This window comes from Chiloscyllium plagiosum, unplaced genomic scaffold (genome assembly GCF_037043375.1).
Source record: "Chiloscyllium plagiosum isolate Xiang-an unplaced genomic scaffold, Cpla_swu_hap1 HiC_scaffold_23, whole genome shotgun sequence".
NCBI lineage: Eukaryota > Metazoa > Chordata > Chondrichthyes > Orectolobiformes > Hemiscylliidae > Chiloscyllium > Chiloscyllium plagiosum.
Genome location: NW_028270161.1, coordinates 45,015,383 through 45,035,270, shown reverse-complemented (window position 1 = coordinate 45,035,270; position 19,888 = coordinate 45,015,383). Strand labels below are relative to the sequence as shown.

The 19,888-nt window shown below is 40.4% G+C and overlaps 1 protein-coding gene across 2 annotated transcripts in view; it reads right to left on the bottom strand.

Annotated features, from left to right (window-relative positions):
* LOC122561654 (copine-8) overlaps positions 1-19,888 on the bottom strand; it is a 371,771-nt gene that overhangs the window by 47,661 nt on the left and 304,222 nt on the right. For both annotated transcript variants that reach the window (XM_043713603.2, XM_043713601.2), the window contains exon 14: positions 8,874-8,920. In XM_043713603.2, the coding sequence (XP_043569538.1) occupies positions 8,874-8,920 (47 nt within the window). The remainder of the gene's footprint in view (positions 1-8,873; positions 8,921-19,888) is intronic.

Sequence of the window (19,888 nt, the reverse complement as noted above, 5' to 3'; positions counted from 1 at the left end):
CACCAGTCATCTCTCTCTCTTATGACAGAACAGCCGTGGGTCCAGTAGGACTATGGCAATTTTATCTTTTAATGTGGTCTAGTTCCAGTTCCTATCGCTTCAATGTAAACTAGATTTTTCACCTATTTCTCAAATAGTGGAAAGTTTTGCTCATTGCAACAGCAAATGTTAACATAACATTCCATGTTCGATGTAAAGGCTTTTTCTTCCAGCATTGATACCACATGTAAAATAATTTCTCATTGAAACAGGCTTTTTCAACAGCACAGGTCAACTGAAATAATTTAACTGGTTTCAATCAAGTACCTTTTGACTTCCTGAATACTAAAGGATATTTATACAAAGGAAGAGTATTAATTATTTGTTTTATAAAGCTCTTAATCCTTCAAATGTAGTGGGTATTAAACTCTAAATAATGAATATAATTTTCTTAAACATTTATGCGAGCAATTTCTATTTTACGTCCTCTCTTCATTGCAAACAGTACTTATTGTAGGCGTATAGTCCACCGGTTCACCAGAGTTTGCTCCTGTAAATACCATAAGTAGTTTCTACACAACTGAATTTGCTGTTGGAGTAGTTGCTGTTAAAACTGCTTGAGCAATTAACACAACATTTCACCTGATTTTAATTAGCTAAATAAAATATCAACTGACAACGTGTACAAAACAAAATGACAAGGTGATTATTTGAAAAAAGACCATCAAGCTGTTTAACTTGCTGTTTATATTTCTGCACATCCCAAAAGAAATGATATATCAGAATTAAATTTGATTTTTTAATCAGTTTATTATTACACAACAATAAGACAATTGGTTCACTACTGATGGTGATTCTGGTGTTGACAGTCTTGACAGTCAAGATTTCCGATTATTGGGTCGCTGATGATCCAGCTTATATTTTTGGGTACATTTAATGAACAAACTTTATTCAAATTGTTACCATAATTGGGTGGTTCTTTTTTGCTGTTTCCTGAACAACTGAACTCTTGTTGGGATATAGTTCTATTGGAATGGTGACCCTCAAATACATTATGCCTATAGTCATTATTCATTCTTGTATCTCAACAAGTACTGGCAGTACATTTGATCATGTGTGGGTAGAAATCATAGCCCAGCCCAATTCTTTGAACACTCGATGTCCACAAATGCACATTTAAACTGTGTGCAGCAAACAGCAATCCAGAATGAATACTCTGAACAACTCTCCCATCTTAAGCCAGTGATGAATTGCAACATCTCTGTGACCATTCCAGCTGAAATTAGAGTTGAATATCAAACATCCTTGTTCAGAAGATCATTAAATCATTCTCAAAAACATATTGAAAGACTACCACTTGTTGGAGGTCTAACTTGAGTCAGTACATAATAAAGAGCAAATTGATTCTCATCCTCTAGACTGGATGGGACACATCCTACTGAATTTAATGAAAATGCCATCTACGTCTGATTGAGGTCAACATGACAGTGCACTATCTATTTTACTTAGACTGGTGCCTGTCTTTCTACTTACTGAAAACTATTGAATCACTACATTTGATTTGAAGCTTCTCAGTGAACATAGCGATCTGTATCATGAACTTTCAGTTAGCTTTGTTCAAATGTTTCTCTCGTTGCCTGGCCTACATGAAATGGTCTCTCCTCGTGGATGTGGAAGCAAATGTTATTCCATTTAAATCTCTAGCACTTGTAAAACTTCATTACTTTCATTCACAAAAATACAAGCAAATATTACCAATCAAACCACTGTTGTAAAAGCAAATTCCAGTACAATCATTCAACATTGTTTTTAAATGTTTCTAAAGTAGAACATCTACCATGCACACCAGAAAATTATAAACATGACAGAAATGATGTACACAGCTTTATAAACTAGAACTAAAATGACTTATATATACCAATGGCTAGAAAGCTGTTCTACAATATTGCCCATTGTAAGCCATTGGTCTCTTGAGGGCTGAGGACTTGGTTTGCATTCTATTCTTGAAGTTTGGTTTAGTAATCAGGGAGATTTTGTCCCTATTTTTATTGGGAGTCTGTACATACATAGGGTCATTGCCAAATAAAAACTGAAAGAACTGTGGATGCAGTAAATCAGAAACAAAAACAGAAATTGCTGGAAAAGTTCAGCAGGTCTGGAAGCATCTGTAAAGAGAAGGGCCACTAGATCAGATACATTAACTATGATTTCTCTTCACAGGTGCTGCCAGACCCTCTGAGCTTCTCCATCAATTTCTATTTAGGTCTGGCATCAAATTATGCCCCACATTCAGATTTGCTGCACCATTAGGCATGCTGAATATTCTCTTTCCAACCTAACTCGATGCTGAGTAATGCCCACGTATCTCCTTCCCTCAACTCTTCATTGTTTCCTTGACCTGATTTCAGCCCCATGCCATGTCTTCTTGGGCTATTTATTGCCTTCTCCCTTCATGCAGAACTGGGGGTAATTCAGACATCCTTCTGCTTCCATTCATAAGTCTTTTTGTTACCTCATTTCCTAGACACTGAGAAATCCCAATATGAAAGTCAAAGCAGTTACCTGGTGACTCCAGCTCATATTGCGCTCCTCTAGATCTCCATCTTGGTCACCCAGCAGCAACAACCCATGGGCAGTGGTCTCATGCAACCCACATTTCTGGATGCTCACACATGCCAGCTTTTTCAAACCATCATGTCACATTGCCAGTCCAATTATAGTACACTTCTGCACTGCAATGCTGAATTTTGGAGCATAGTGACATCTAACATCAGACTGCTACTGTGCTGATAGGACCTGCACTGACTGTGCTGCTGTTCATGCAAGGCCAGGTACCCATCTCATGGATTGGACCAGGCTGCATCTCACTGCTGCACAATTCCTTTCTGGGTACTCGCTCACTTCGCACCTACATGGATGCTCTCAGCACCCCTGCCTTACTTTACCTTGCCTTTTAGTGCTTCACCCACACCGCACCACTCCCTCCTTTGGCTCTTTCTACCCAACTGTGGGCTGTTTTCTCCTGGAATGAGAGACGGTGCAGAATTGACTGGGATGAAAGTGAGTGGTATCGCTGTAACATTCAATCCATGCAGCGTTACTGGTGCTGGGGAATTGGGTGGGTGAGAGTGAGAGATAGTAGATGTTGGAGGAAATACTGCAAGTAGTACAGCATGAGTCTTGGCAGGCAATTTGTGAGAATGAGGTAGCAGGGGCAAGATGGTGGTACCTACCCTGGTGGAGTGGAGGTGATCACTGATCTTACACTACTGGACATTCCTTAAGATGACTGAAAACGAGTTGACCTGAGTGGCAGGGCATGGTGTTATTGCCTTCACTGTTGGAAAGAAGAATCCCTGGTCTAGGCTACCTCCATCAAGAGCTCCAGGTCCCTGTCTGCAAAGTGCAGAACCAATTTCCCATTATCTGCCATGTCGGAGGCAAATGTCACAAACTGCGCAGGACAGCTCTGGATTGAGCACACTTAATTGGTTGCACAACAACCTCTTAAAGATGGTGCCAGTACCAGAGGTTGTGGGATATCTCAACAGTCTTCTGAGTACTCCCTGCTATGCCAAGTGGAAAAACTAGGCTGGCCTCAAACAAGATGGTTGCTGTTGGATTGTGGTAGATAATTACTAAAGAAAGTTTAGAACAAAACATGAGAGGACCCACTCGACTTCACTGGAAGAATTCTCTTTTTTTCTGGTAAGATGGCTGTGGAGTAGAGCTTCCATTGTCCATTCTCTCCACCTTTCTTCTCGCTTCTTTTCTATTTTTTTCTCTCTTTTATTTTATTTTATTTATCTCTCGTTGAAGAGCTCAGTTGTGGCAACGACAAAGTGGACCAGTGCGGACTCAAAGTGAACCCAGTGCTTCTGAGGCAGGTCTAGAAATGACTCATGGCTGCTGTGGCAGAGGCAAGTCTGGGTTGCCAGTGGTTTCTGCGACCAGCACAGAATCATGGTGGCAGCAGCTGGATTGGCAAGGTGGACTGGAAGCAGACTCATGGCGACGTCGAGTTTGGGCTGATGTGGTACCTGGTGGCGTCTGCATTGGTGAGGCCCAGTGAGGACTCATAGTGGCGAGGGCATTGGTGGAGGTGAGATGGCACTGAAGAATGGCAACTTTTGTTCTAGCTGTGGTGGCATGGCAAAGGGGGCACATGCCTAGCCAGCAGGCCCATAGCCCATGGTGGTGCACTTCGCGAGAAACACTGTAATGTTGAACTTTTTTAAATTCTTCTGCTTTTATATTCTATGTTTTGGTTTATTTTTCTGTATTTTAAGATGGCACCAGAGAATGGTGACACTATACAGCACTTTTCACTGTATTTTGTAAAAAAAAAACACAACATAAATCAAATCAAAGAAACCCTCAAGAAACACAACAAAAATAACAACTTGCCAAATATGGCTACATTCAGCCCCTTGTGTGACTTGTTTTGAGTTGGCACTGACATTGCATGATATATTTGTTGATGGATGAAATTTCTGCACCTTTATTTCTCTAGCACTGACCTAGAAAGATAACATGCTTTAAACCACTAAGGCAGCAAAACAGCGAGTATTTTGTCACAATGAAAGGAATGGATATCAGTAACATTTTATTTCTCAGTTAATACTGGTCTGCTTCAAGACTCAACTTTGATATGTATAATAGAAATCATTCTTTTTTCAGTACCTTCTGGAATAAAGGGAGGTCAATAAGACTTAAATTCATTCTGATCACAAAAGGTTAGATGAACTGAAATGATGACATGCCATGTGAGACAACCAGACTGGAGTACAGAATGTCAGTTTTGTACTGAAGCTCTTTGAGAGAGCCTCTAATAACAACAATCTTAGTCTGCTTTTTGAATTGTGAAATTTGGAAACAAATAAATCTATTGCATTGAAATATTGCCTTCTTGTGCTAAATATTAGCTTGGAAACACTCAGCAGTTTCGGTGAATGGCTTTGGTCTTGAACTCTTCATTAGATTAACCCAAGCTCCAGCCATTACATATTTTGCTTCTCTTTAAACATTACATAACTCAGAGTGCTTCCATCACATTTTGTTTTTATTTCAAATTTCTCACCTCAAAAGTATTGTGTTTTTAATTAGAAATTACTTACCAACCTTTTGTATGCCAATGTAATAATTGTTTTCTTCACTATAGAGGCAGCTGGCACAATATTAACATGAAAAAAAAATCACTGTGTAATAATTCTATACCTAGCTAAGGGAAATAAAAACAAAACGTGACAGTTTTCTATTAATGTATTGTCTGAGCATGGTTGATGGTGTTGGAACTTCAGTGGCAGTTTGATCATCCCTGTGGCTTCTGAAGCTGGGTGTATGTCAGGCTGAAAAGTGGATTAGTGGTGCTGGAAGAGCACAGCAGTTCAGGCAGCATCCAAGGAGCAGCGAAATCGACGTTTCGGGCAAAAGCCCTTCATCAGGAATAAAGGCAGTGAGCCTGAAACGTGGAGAGATAAGCTAGAGGAGGGTGGGGGTGGGGAGAAAGGAGCATAGAGTACAATGGGTGAGTGGGGAGGGGATGAAGGTGATAGGTCAGGGAGGAGAGAGTGGAGTGGATAGGTGGACAGCTTGCACCTGAACTGGAGGGGCATCAATATCCTAGCCAGGAGGTTTGCTAGAGTCTTCGGGAGGGTTTAAATTATATTGGCAGGAGTGTGGAACCAGAGCTATTGTACTCTATGCTACTTTCTCCCCACCCCCACCAGCTTATCTCTCCATGTTTCAGGCTCACTGCCTTTATTCCTGATGAAGGGCTTTTGCCCGAAACGTCGATTTCGCTGCTCCTTGGATGCTGCCTGAATTGCTGTGCTCTTCCAGCACCACTAATCCAGAATCTGGTTTCCAGCATCTGCAGTCATTGTTTTTACCCAGGGTGAAAAGTGGGTCAAGATCACACACTCTGAGCAAAACAGTCACCCTCATTGCGGTTTTCCCAGTGCCATCAGAGGCCGAGGTGGGCTGATGTCAGAGCTGGAGGGGCCAGAGATGTCTCACTGGGAGGCACTGCCTGGAAATGTGGCAGAAAAATATGAATGAGCATTCATGTGGATAATGGTGTGATTATCTGGATAGAGGTGTGTGTACAGGTATATGGAGAAAAGGTGAGAGATCGGCACTGGGGAATAGAACCACAGCATGCATGATAGGCTGAATGGCCTCCTTCTGTAGTGCAACAATTCTGTGATCCTGTGCAAAGTGCAGTAATGGATGATAAGGGAGGGAGGAGGGTCACTTCAAAATGGAGCAGCTTCTTTGCAACATTTTAATAGGAAAATTGAATTCTGTAGGCAGGGCCCCATCATAGAGGACAGTCTACAAGGCAGCCTGTGCTGCAGTAGGATGCAAGCAGACAAGCAGGAGGCTGGAAGAACACAGCAAGCCAAGCAGCAGCAGGAGATGGAGAAGTGAATGTTTCGGTGCAACCCTCCTCCACCTCCTGGTGTTGCCTGGCTTGCTGAGTTCTTCCAGCCTCCTGCTTGTCTACCTTGGATTCCAGCATCTGCAGTTTTCTTGTCTCTAACGTAGGATGTGGGTAGGCAGGGAGGTCTGTCTGGAGCACTGAGAGGCTGCCCGCAGAGTCACATTCCCCACTCCATGCCCACAGGGACCAGGAGGTAGTCTCTTTTAGATGAGATTAGATTAGATTACCTATTGTGTGAAACAGGCCCTCCGGCCCAATCAGTCCACACCGACTCTCCGAAAAGCAACCCATCCCCCTACATTCACCCCTGACTAATGTACCTAACACTACGGGCAATTTAGCATGGCCAATTCACCTAACCTGCCCGTCTTTGAACTGTGGGAGGAAACCGGAGCACCTGGACGAAACCCAGGCAGACACGGGGAGAATGTGTAATCTCCACACAGACAGTTGCTCGAAGCGGGAATTGAACCCAGGTCCCTGGCGCTGTGAGGCAGCAGTGCTAACCACTGAGCCACCGTGCCACCCCACATTGCACTTAGTACACCCTGCATGACTGTGTGGTGGAGAAGCCTGCCACCTTCTCACCCTAGCATGGTGAAAACACCCTGCAATGTGGGCACGGAGTCAGAGCCAAGGAAGTAGCAAGCAGTCCACATCTCATCCCCAGTATTTTGAAAGAGGAGCTAGGTATCGCTCTTATGGCTGAAGGAGTCAAGAAATGCAGGCTGAGGGAGAGATGAGCGTATTGAGCTCAACAATCAGCCATGAAGCAGGCTCAGAGGCTTGGATGACCTACTCCTACTCCTAACTTGAATGAACACATTGTGCAGTTGGAATTCAGAATTAGCCCCATATTGGACTCCTGACTCCTGGCCTCTAATGCCCGACAACAGATTGAAAACCTAGCCTTTAATACCTTCTTAATACTCAGCATTAAGAAGTCATTCTCTCATGATCTCCGACCCTCCACTTCAGATCATGGAGAGACCTAGAACAGTACTTTTATTTAACTGCCTTGCTGTAGAAATTCATGAGAAATATAAATACTGTACATCTTACAGCATCTGATGCACCGATACAAATTCACTCAAAGTTTTATCATTCATCTTCACAAAAGGTCCAGCTAAGCCTGACTCAAGTCCTGCCAAGCCTGACTCAAGTCCTGCCAAATAACATCCTACAGGTTCTCGCATGCAGTTGTATCTGAGCCTGCCCCTCTCGATGCATTTCACTGCTGCATTGCAATGTCTTCTTCTTTTCATGGCTATGGCCAGAAGTTATGCTCCCCTACACGGAGAAGCTAAGCAATATAAGCAACATTTTCATCCTCTACAAATTTAGGGGAGTCTTTTCTTTACCTCTCATTGACTTTCAAAAATATAGAGTTAAAATGGAATTTGCCTGTCCTGATCAAATTTCAAAATAAAAATCAGGCTGTTCAAAATGTAAATCAGTTAAGATACAATGGCTTTTTTTTTACTTAGAATAGACCACAATACAATTCCAAACAGGCCTCCTGTCACTCAATCAGAATTAGCTTCCATCCTCTTCTCAGATGCTGATCAAAATACCCTTGAAATGCAACCATAAGTCCCAATTCTAGGATTCCCATGCTCATTCCCAAGTTTTCCAATTTGGATGAATGTCTTTTAAGGCTGCAGGTTGTTTGGGAAGCAAGCCCACACCTGGTAGTCTCAACCTAGCTGGCTTCATGTACTCATCCTCAGTAATGTTCAGAGGGTTGGACTAACTTCTGAAGGACTCTTGGCTCGTGCCAAGTCAGAGACATTGTGAACCATAGTATACGTGAGCAAAACTTTTGAAAAGTAAGTTTCAAAAGGTCCTCTCCTCATGTTGTCCATGCCAGGCTGTGACCCCAACTAGCATGGAAGATCCCTCATGCTCCCATGCTTAACTATGGCACTTCCATGCCCATGCACTCAAGTGAAGATTTCCCAGGGGCTCAGGTGGTTCAAAAGATTAATGGGTTTCTGAAGTTTCAGTTAAGCCTCATTACATATTCTTAGCTGAGAGCCTAGAAAACCATTCATTATTATTTCTGTCAACTGGAGATAAATCACGTTACCTGCTTTTTTAAAATTGACAGTTCTCATTACACAAATGTTTGGTGTGTGGGAAAATTGTCTTTTTTTGGTAACTGACAACAAAGCACGAAACAGATTCACTCCATATTACTCATGTGATTTCATGAAGCATTGGTAATCAGCACACAACTTGTTTTGTATCATATTTTGCTAATTAAATGAATTTATTGTCAATGAATGCCATTGAACAATTGTGGTTTGTGATAGGAAAAAATTACAAATTACATTTCTGATTACTGAAGATTTTTACAAATACGTTAGATAGTTAATTGATTTTTAAGAAATATTCCTAATTAAACAGAAATAAAACTAAATTTTCAATGTTGAATCATTTGCCTTACCATTAGATGCTGTAAAATCAATAGCCACTGTAAAATTGATTTGTGTCCTAAAAGACAAAAGTAAACAATGTTTAATCTACAATGAGTCAAAAGACTTAGCAGTTACAAATATGTTTCATTAATTGATGCATTATAACTTCTTGCATCTATATTTTTGGGGAAAAGAAACAGTGGCATTAACATTAACTGCAGCTGTAACTAAATTGTGGCAACTTTGCATTGACTCTGCTAATTGTAAATGTGGGAATATTAATTTATAATAACAACTATAATTATTTATTCAAATAACACATTTTAGAATGCAACAAGAATTAAACAAAATATAAAGAAAAACAAAAACCGTTTCATCTTTAAGCAGAACATTAATTTTAATATTGTAATTATTAAATAGTATGGAACATAATATTTAGGTTCTGTCATTCAATGATATCAGTTTACTTCATAAAGATATCATAATATGATGTGTGTTAAGACATCTTTCAGCAATTAGAGAACAATGGAACCTTTATACTCATTACTAGAAATATGAAAGAATGAAAATGAGTTGGAACTATAGTACTGGCACAAAATTGGTTTGTAAAAATGTTAAAATTGTAAAATGAATTGAAAAGCAGCGCATGGTGCCTTTCAGAGATTGTGCTTTGTCTGTGCTCGGAAGTTTGCAAGCATTGTGCAGCAAGCCCCAAAACTGAAACAAGTGTATCAAAAGTCTTTTTCAGTTAGCAGGCCAAAGCAACATTTTTACCCAGACAACAGTTTAAACTTAGCCAATTTTAAAAAAATTTTAAATTTTTAAAAAGGCACTTGGGAGACTAAGGAGAAAATGAGAACTGCAGATGCTGGAGAGTCAGAGTCAAATTTGCAGAGCAGGAAAAGCACAGCAGAGTTGACCTTTTGGGCACAAGCCCTTCATTAAGAACATCAATTCTCCTGCTCATCAAATGATGCCGGATCTGCTGAGCTTTTTCAGCAACACACATTTCAACTTGGAGACTATGGACCAATTAAATTCAAACCTGTTGGCTTTGAATACCTCAAAACAATCCGATTGTAAAGAAATTAATATATAATCAAAGGTATAAAAGATGTGGGCATTTGAAAATTAAGGGAGAGCCATCTGCCATCTGAACAGAGAGCCAACTGTCATCTGAAGAGTAAATATTGAGCTCTTACAGAAATCTTTAAGCTCTGGTTAAGTACCATTTAAAGGTACATGGCACTCTGAACTAATAGTTGAAAATGTGTTGCTGGAAAAGCGCAGTAGGTCAGGCAGCATCCAAGGAACAGGAGAATCGACGTTTCGGGCATAAGCCCTTCTTCTTCAGAGATCGAGGGCAGGTAAGAGGCCAGCACGGGGTATCCAGGTGGATGGGGTGTGTTGGAGGCGGGAGAAGGGGTCATCAGAGGGTGGGTGAGAGTCTCCAGCATCTGCAGTCCTCAGTTTCTCCACTTTGAACTAATATTCCTGACACAAGAATATGTTAGAGAGAGGAATTTTGGACACCAGAATTCAACGAAGCAAGGTGTTGTGATGTGAGATCAAAAGGAGGAAGATTGGAGATAAAGCGGAGAAGACATGGACTGCGTGGACTTGGAGAAATTAAGTTTTAATTTATTGTTTTCTTATTAATTGGGTTTAGATAAATAGGAATTGTCAATATTTGAACAGCATTCATTCCAGTAGAATTTAATTCAGTTAGGGAATAATTAGTAGTTGGGGGAAATTGTTCAGTTTGATAGCAATTCTGTTCATTTGTTCACTGTTGGAGTTAGATAAATAAATTGTTACTTGTTAATTGAAGAGTGAGTGAAAGGATTTCATTTCATTTAACCACTCCTTTATAACAGGTTGGGGGTTGAGAGGTAGGTTATACCCCTTGTCACACTTCTGTTCAGATTACGAGGTAAGGTGATCTTTTTTGTGTGTCTTGGTTTTAATTATCAGAGGAGTGTCAAGCTCCGCTCTGTAACACTACCCATTGGTTCAACCTATTGCTCAGGTCCAGCCGCATGATGTGGTCATATTACTTTTATTTACCTCTTATCTTCACATCATGTCTGCAGGGAGGACAAGGATACAATGTGTCCTATTTAGTTTTGAACAAATCAGTTGAATCCAATTTCGGCTATTGGAGTTGCAAGATAACTTTCACAAAACGCAGAAAATGTTGGAAATACTCAGCAGATCAGATGTAATTTTAGTCTTTGTTAGTGAGCATAAAAGTTCTAGTTTTTCTTATACAATGAGGTGAAAATGAAATCATGGAACCTTAAGTGCTACCAAAATAAAACACAGCAGATCCAAGAAATCTGAATTCAAAACAAAGAATTTTAGAAATACTCAAGCCATATAGTACTTCAAGAGGAAATAAAACAGTAAACCTTTCTGGTCAATGATATTTGTATAAGAAAATTAATGAACATGAACTAAAATTGTGGTAGATCTTCAGTGCAACTTTACAAACAGAAATTGTTAAAATATTTCATACACTGGTGAATTTTCACATTATCATCAATTGTCTTCAGTGACCTTTGATTTTATAAATACACACAAAAATTATGGGTATAGTGAACACAGAACAGTTGTTTAAATTAAACTGTGCAAGTGGAACTAGAGGAAGCGAGTTCAAATTAGGAATGATCATTTTGGGATTGATATAGGAAATTCACTTTCAATTAAAGATCAAATAATCTACGGAACAAATTTCAAGATAGAACAACTGGGAGGAAAGAAGTGGAAACTGTGGATGCTGCAGTGGAACGGTGTTAGGATTTCACTGGATTGATGAATCAAGATGGAGAGAATGAGGCTACCCACCTTCGTAATTATGTTACAATCTTGTAACTATGCCAACGTGAATTCCTGATCAGTGCCCCAGTGACTAAGTCTCCAATAGGAGAACTCATCTTCAGATCTGTAGTTGTTCCATTGCTTAGGCACTTTATAAATCTTGCACATGATTAAACCCAGCTCATTAGGCAAGACTGACTGCAGCAGATACCCATAATGAATCATATTATTGATTTTTATGAGAGAGCACTTGACATGACTCTACCTGACTCTTATGAACTAATAAAATGGAAACATTCTGCTATTTTCTTGACATCTTGAAGAGCAAAATTGTTGAAAAGCTTTTTGGTATAGTTTAATAATAGAAAAAAATGGAAATATAAAGAAGCTGTGCTTAAACATCTAACAACCATTTAATTGCTATTTTGATAGATTATAACTGACAAATGACAAAATTAATTTTCCACTGGATTTTCTATTTGCATAATGGCAAAACTAGGCAGGGATATTTAAACTGTAAAAATCTGAAAAGCTTTGACAATAGGTTGCAAGTGGTTGCACGCAATTTCTTAGGTATTCAGAGGGTGGCAGCCCAAAGAACAATGAAATATCAGGTTGCCCGGGAAAGAGAATCAAAGTGAAGACGTAGCATTTGTGGGTAAAACCTTGGAGAAAGTGAATAGCTTCATGTGCTTGGGGTGTGTGGTAGCAGCGCATCTGGTAGGGAAGTTCTGATGAAAGGAAGAATCTACAAGACAGCTATTGGACCACTCATGTTTCTTCATCCAAAATATTGAGCAACACTAAGTGAGGAATAACACCAGGACAATATTGAGATGGACATTTGGAGAGTGATGAGAAAAATGACCATATCAGGTGTGGCACGGTGGCTTAGTGGTTAGCACTGCTGCCTCACAGCACCAAGGACCCTGCTTCGATTCCAGCCTCAGGCGACTGTCTGTGTGGAGTTTGCACATTCTCCCTGTGTCTGCGTGGGTTTCCTCCAGGTGCTCCAGTTTCCTCCCATGGTCCAAAGGTGTGCAGGTTAGGTCAATTGGCCACGCTAAATTGCCCACAGAGATGTGTAGGTTAGGTGCAAAAGTCAGGGGCAGATATAGGATAGGGAAAGGGGTCTGGGTGGGTTACTCTCTGGAGGTTCGGTGTGGACTGGTTGGGCCGAAGGGCCTGTTTCCACATTGTAGGGATTCTGATTCCAGTTCTAATTCATAATTCAATTCTCATTCAGAGTGAGTACATCGTGAGCTCAACATCAGTCACGTGAAATACATTTACAGTGAATTGTAGCACCCTTATTCCCGCCTAGATTTCTGTTGCCAAGTCGCTCAATCAGGCAATGGATACCTGACAGCGTTTTTCACCCCACCTCCCATACTTTGAAAGGTCTGTGAGCAAACATACCAGTATTTGCTTTTTGTGCTTTGAGTTCACAGGCCACCAGTCAAGGACTTCAACTGGTAAGGGTCATCATGACCTTCCTGCGACTGACTTAATCAGGGCAATGGTGAGAAAGTGGTATAGTCCCCTCTCCTGACTGATCTAAGACTTACCATGAGAGAAGATATTAAATGCCACTCGAGACAATTGGGAAGTAAAGAATCGTGGACTAGAAAGGGTCAACAATTGCAGCAGTTCAAGAAGGTGGCTCACCACCACAAAGGCAATTAGAAATAGGTAATAAAAGCTAAACCACCAGCAAACCCACATCTGATGAACTGATAAAATAAGACTGACTGTCAGTGTGGGGTGAGGTATCACCAATGGAGTTTATAATGGGGGTGGGAGAGTTCATTCATTTTGAATCCAAGTAAGACAATCCAGGCCAAATGGACAGGAGATTCCGTTGTATTTGGCATTCTAAAATCTGGGCTCCCAAAGATCTGAGAGACTACTGAGCAGTAGCTCATTGGTGGCTCAATTGCAAAATTGTAGCTTGTACTTATTCCAATTTTATTTTGCTGACATTTCAAAGCTTTAAGAATGCTTTCTGAGAAATAGTTAGATTTTTCCTTTAATGTTCCCAGGGCTGAGATTTTACACATGGAACGTGCGATTTGAATAGATAGAAGGCCCAAAGCTTAGGAAGCAGGGATTCTTTATTCCAATAGCATTAATGCAATAAGGTTAAATAAAAAGACAAAGTGTTTACATGGAGTTTATGTCTGTGGTTTACATCTGGCTGAGGAAATCCTTTGTCTGTCAGATCCCTCTCCCATCTCCCGCCTCTGTTCCTCAAATACAAGCTTCCTCCAGCTTCTCTACTCTATTCTCTCCCTCATCATCACCATGTGCTGCTGAAGCTCCCATTACACACATTTTGAGAATTTGGAGGAGTGCATGATTCAATTATCCATTATTTCTTGGAGGCGGACTGAGTCGAAAATTGGAGAGTGAATTAGGTTCACCCTGAAGCCTTTAAATGCATTCATCAATTCAGAATGTGTCTTGGATGCACTCAAGTTGAGAATTTACATGAACACTCTCACACACAATATCCAGCTGGCCAGAAAATCACATGAAGAAGGAATTGTAAGCTTTGAATGCCTAAGGCCAGCATGCTGGAGTTTCCAATGCTCTTGCACCTGTTCTTTGCCTTCACATCTGGCAAAAATAAATGTAGAATCCACTCCATTAAACCAAAATGCAGGAAACGCTCAACAGATCTGTCAACATCTGAGAATCTTTTCAAGACTCCTGGCAATTCACTCATGAAATTTAAAAGGAACTTGCATTGTCTGATAAGGAGGATCAAAAACACAGTCTATTAAAAATCTTTAAACAGTCAGAAAGTACTGAGCAGCAGAGCAAAGATAATTAAGGGACTGATTTTATCAAGGCAAGTATCATTGTTTGTAAGGTGCACTGGCTGGGAAATCATAAGTGGCAGGCCTCGGGTTTCAGTTCCTGGGGACGCAAAATATCTACTTCAGCACTTCCTGTGAAATAATTCCATAAAGGCCAGTATCCCATCACCAAGTCATCCTTTATTTGCACATGCTCGGTACAAAACACTGACCCAGCTAACTCAGAGCCAGTTCCTAGAATGAACAAAACCTCAGACATTTCTGTCAGCCAGGCCACCCTGTTTGAACCAGGTTAACATCCCCAATCAGGGAACTCATTCTGTGAGGACCAGAACTGACTTCGTTCCAATCACTACATCTGCAAGTAATTCCACCCATTGGGCTGACAGGGAACCAAGAGCATATTTAAAATGATCATTACTTATTTATCCAACACAGCAAGAATTCAAGTAGTACAGATCTAGGCTATCATAGATAATAATTTCATTTAATTATCAGAGCATTTCAACGTTTGTCTCAATGTGCAATCAGTTTACTCCAAAATTCCTCATACCAGCTGTGATAAGATCTCTGAAACAACTTCATGCTCAAATCAGCTTAATAAATAGCTGACACACTATGAGAACTGAAGGTTTGTTCTTTGGAAATTCACTATGTGAAAGTGCCAAAATTTGGTCAGTTCATATTCCAGGACCCAGATCCAACTTTTGAGGTGAAAGGGACTGCTGCATGGTCATTCCAAGAAAAAAAGAACCAACCAAAGTACTTCAAAGAGTATACAAGAGAGATACACACCTGCTTTTCCCACAAAAATCTTGAAAACTGTGTGGTAAAGGATGCAATTTAAGCCCATCTGTCCATCCACCTGTAAACATTTGTTTAGAAATGCAATCCAATTTCTTACTACTTATAGACACAGATGTGAATTAACATTTCATGCCCACAACCCACATTCAGTTGAATACAGTTGAATCTATATTCTCCAATCTGCTATCACCTCTAGTCTATCTCCCATTAACGCCTTCTAGACGACTGCCTACACCCAGGAGCATTCTGCCAGAACAATAGCTATAGAAAAACTAGCCACTGTGTGAAATTTTTGAGACACTTTATCATGATTGAAATGCTCGATATTAAATGCATATATATTATATAACATAGACCTCGTTTAGTCATTTTGAGGAAATTACTGACATTGTGACAATGTTGTCACTTAAAAAAAGTTAGCTTGTCCTGGTTTTTTTTCCAAGAGAGGTTGCAATGGCAGAGATGCCGAACTGGGTACTGAAAATGGCTTAAATAAATAACTTAGCAGGACTTTCGGTTTCTTTTTGTAACAATGGAAGGGGAGCGGCAAGCTATCACAGACCAGGCTTTCTAGTTCTTATTTGCTGTAACAGTCAGAAGCTGTTTGGGATCCCAAAAGGGTTGGAAGCTTCAGTAAGTGATTCCTAGCTGCAACTTTCTGAAATCTCTCTTGATGTTGTTTCCTCCTGGATTGGAGAACTGCATGTAAGAATCTGAACTTGAATTTACCTTTTTGCTGAGGGGTGTATTTATGGAATATTACTATTTTAAAACAATTATTAGTAATTGGTACTGCATCAATTATTTGGTTAAGTTTCTAATAGTTAAGTTATTCTAAGTTCCTTTTTCTTTTGCTTGTATTTTAACGATAGTGTTTAAATAAATTGTTTTACATGACATTGAGTAGTTTGACCAGTCGCATCATATCTGGATTAAGCACTTCACATCCACATTCAAATAAGGAAATATTAGGCTCTAGGCTACCTTCTTAAAATATTTTGAGGGTGTCTGATCTGGTCTAGTCCATAACAGTATAATAGTTCTTTTCTCAATATCGACTATTGAAAACTAATTATTATCATATTAATAATAGTTTCCCATGTAAACTGATCAACATCCAACATTGCCCAGTTTCATTCTAAAAGTTTAAGAACATCAATAGTGAAGTTTAGCTCAAATACATTTTCCTACAATCGTTCTCCTTTTTTTAGGCAGATGTGTAACTTCATTATTTTCCCCTGAGTTTGGATTCCTTTAACCAGTCTCCTTCTTTGGGAGGATTGCGATTAAGAGGATTCTCTGTTATTTACTGAGGGTAAGTGTACTTCTGTGGAATGGGACTGATTCTGCAAGTTACAGATCTTCTCCTTTGATAGAATATGCAGCTGCTACACAATCTGCCATCAGTGAACCAGCCAAAAACTTGTGAAATGTGCATGCTTAAGGCTAGTATTCTAGTCACACTGTGCCAATAATGAAATCTATTGTAAAGATTTCTTTGGACTATGAGTGAGGATAAATGAGGGAGAATTTGGTTATGATTAGAAAATGACCAAAGGCTCATGGAGGACAATTAGTCCTGTCCTATAGACAATGGAGTAAGTTGTCAATTAAAAACAAAATACAGCATATGCTGGAAATCGGAGACAAACACAGAAGGCCAGCAGTCTGGCAGCATCTGTGGAGAGTTAATCAAATTAAAATTTCAAGTCCAGCATGACTCTTCTTCTGAACTGAAATGTGTGGGAAAATGTTTATCTTTAATATTTTTGACAGGGGCAGAAGGCCAGTGCAACAGTCAAATGGGTTGCTAATGGTGGAGAAAGAGAGGAGATGTAAAATGGGTATAAATCTAAATGTGAAAGGGAGAGAATGGTCCTCACAAATAGGAGAACATAAGCAAGACAAGTCTGGGGAGGCAGAGGGAGGGACTGCACACTGCACTGATCAGTGGCTGGACAAATCAGCTCAATATCATGAGTGGGTAGTGTTATTTTCAAACAGCCTGCAGCTCTTAAAGCAGGAGGTGCATTGTGACTGCAAGAAGTAGTGGGAAAATGTAGATCAATGGATACTGATACTTCAAACAATGGCACTGAACTTGTGAGAGATCAAACATCAAGGTTTTCAGAAGCTATATTGGAGGTCTTGGTGGATGCAGCGAGATGTCCAGTAAGCATGCAGCTCTAGGAGACACTCTGGACATAGCACAGATGACACACAAATAAGAAGTGGTGGAAGTCAACTCCAAGAATGGTACTCCAAGGATATGAATGCCATGCAGAAATCCATTCGGCAATCTGATATTTGTTGTCAAAGTAAGGACATTCATTTTGAGATATCCTACTTATCGTGCCATTAACCCAGTCCTCTGTTCCATTCATTAAACTCCTAACACCTAACACACACCTCAGATTCCATTTTTGAACATTAGCAAGTTGCTTAGAAGCTAAAAGTGGGCTTATTTCTTATTCCTGAAAGAATCACAAGAAATTTATATATTGCAAAGTGAGTACCAACAAATTACAAGATGACTTCACTGGTTTAGATACAGATTAGGTTAACAAACTTACATAAAAAGAATGTGTTACAAATATGTCATTCATAATTCTTAGTTTAGGATATATCTTTGAGCTTTAGAAATGAAAGTATTAATTGCAAGATAAATAGAAGAACCTTGGTGAAGAAAGTGATAAAATTTGTACAGAGGCAAATCAAACAAATATGTCTAATTATTCTGCTTTCATCTCATAAGGATAGATTTGATAATGAAAAATAACTTAAACAAATGGGGGTGTCATCTTTGGATCTCTTCAACAAACCTGGGAATCTGGAGAGGCGGTCACTGTAACCAGTAAAAATGTAAATGTATATGACTTACAGAATCAAAGAGTTGGTGTTGAAGTTAAAAAAAAGTTTATATTTCTATTTGAGACCATACTGAAGCATGCCACATTACCCTTGAGATGGACTGTGGAGTAGAATTTTCCATTATTTAAGTTAACCAGGTGTAAGCTCAAAAAACGTGGTTTAATAGTTTTGTTCTAGATGAAAGATATACCTCACTGAGTTGGGAGAACCAAAAGGAAACAAAATAAATATAGGTCAGGCCAGGATCTTAAGTAGAGACAGTACTAATTTTATTGTCCATTGCATGGAATAGAGTTGTACAGCACAGAATTAGACCCTTCAGTCCAACTCATCCATGCTGACCAAATATCCGAAATTAATCTAGTCCCATTTGCCAACATTTGTCCCAGATCCTTCTAAACCCTTCCTACTCATATACCTTTTAAATGCCTTTTAAATATTGCAGATGCCTTTTAAATATTGCAATTGTACCAACCTCCACCACTTCCTCGGGCACTTCATTCCATACATGCACTATCTTTTGAGTGAAGAAGTTGCCCCTTAGGTCCCTTTTAAATCTATCCTCTCTCTTAAAAAAAGAGCATGGTTAGAATTAACAAAAACACTCTTAGCTGTTCCTTTACTGTGAGCAGCTCCTGATACATGTTTCTCCAAGGTCAGCTGTGAATTTCACAATTAGTTTACTTTTCTTACGCCAATGTCTGGGGACACTTGAAATGAAACAGCACATGTAATTAGCTGTGTAGGTCCATTGCTCCTTTTTTTTTCCACTTCCCACATTATACCTGCTCTCCTTCTTGTTTTAAAGTACCTTGTTTTGATCTTATTTTTCCAAAGTTCCAAAACAATACAACAGCTTACAAAACAGCAATTACTTCAGCAAGAAATCAAGCAAATCAGCTCCAACACTGAGAAAAACCTCAAAAAAGAGTAGTTCTTACAGTCACAATTTTCTCCTGTCTTCCATATTGGATTACCCAGAATCCTTTGAGCCCAGTCGCTAATTCATGAGAGGAGGAGAGGTGTCATTTTTGCCAGGCTTAAAGTTAGAACAGGAAATCTTCAGTGATCCTCACAGATATGTGGTAGATAGCTGTTTGTTGTTAGATTGGAAGCAGTCAGCCTGGAACAAGCAGACAGCTAGCATCTGCCAGGTGTAGGAAGTTTTTTCCCCCCCGACGTGGTCGACGGTGCCCTCCACCGCATCTCCTCCACTTCCCGCTCCTCCGCCCTTGAGCCCCGCCCCTCCAACCGCCACCAGGACAGAACCCCACTGGTCCTCACCTACCACCCCACCAATCTCCATGTACAGCGCATCATCCGCCGTCACTTCCGCCACCTCCAAACAGACCCCAGCACCAAGGATATATTTCCCTCCCCTCCCCTATCAGCTTTCCGTAGAGACCACTCCCTCCGCGACTCCCTTGTCAGATCCACACCCCCCACCGACCCAACCACCACTCCCGGCACCTTCCCTTGCAACCGCAGGAGGTGCAACACTTGCGCCCACACCTCCCCCCTCACTTCTCTCCAAGGCCCCAAGGGAAACTTCCATATCCGCCACAGATTCACCTGCACCTCCACCCACATCATCTACTGCATCCGCTGCAGCCGGTGTGGCCTCCTCTATATTGGGGAGACAGGCCGCCTACTTGCGGAGCGATTCAGGGAGCACCTCTGGGCCACCCGGACGAACCAACCCAACCAACCTGTGGCACAGCATT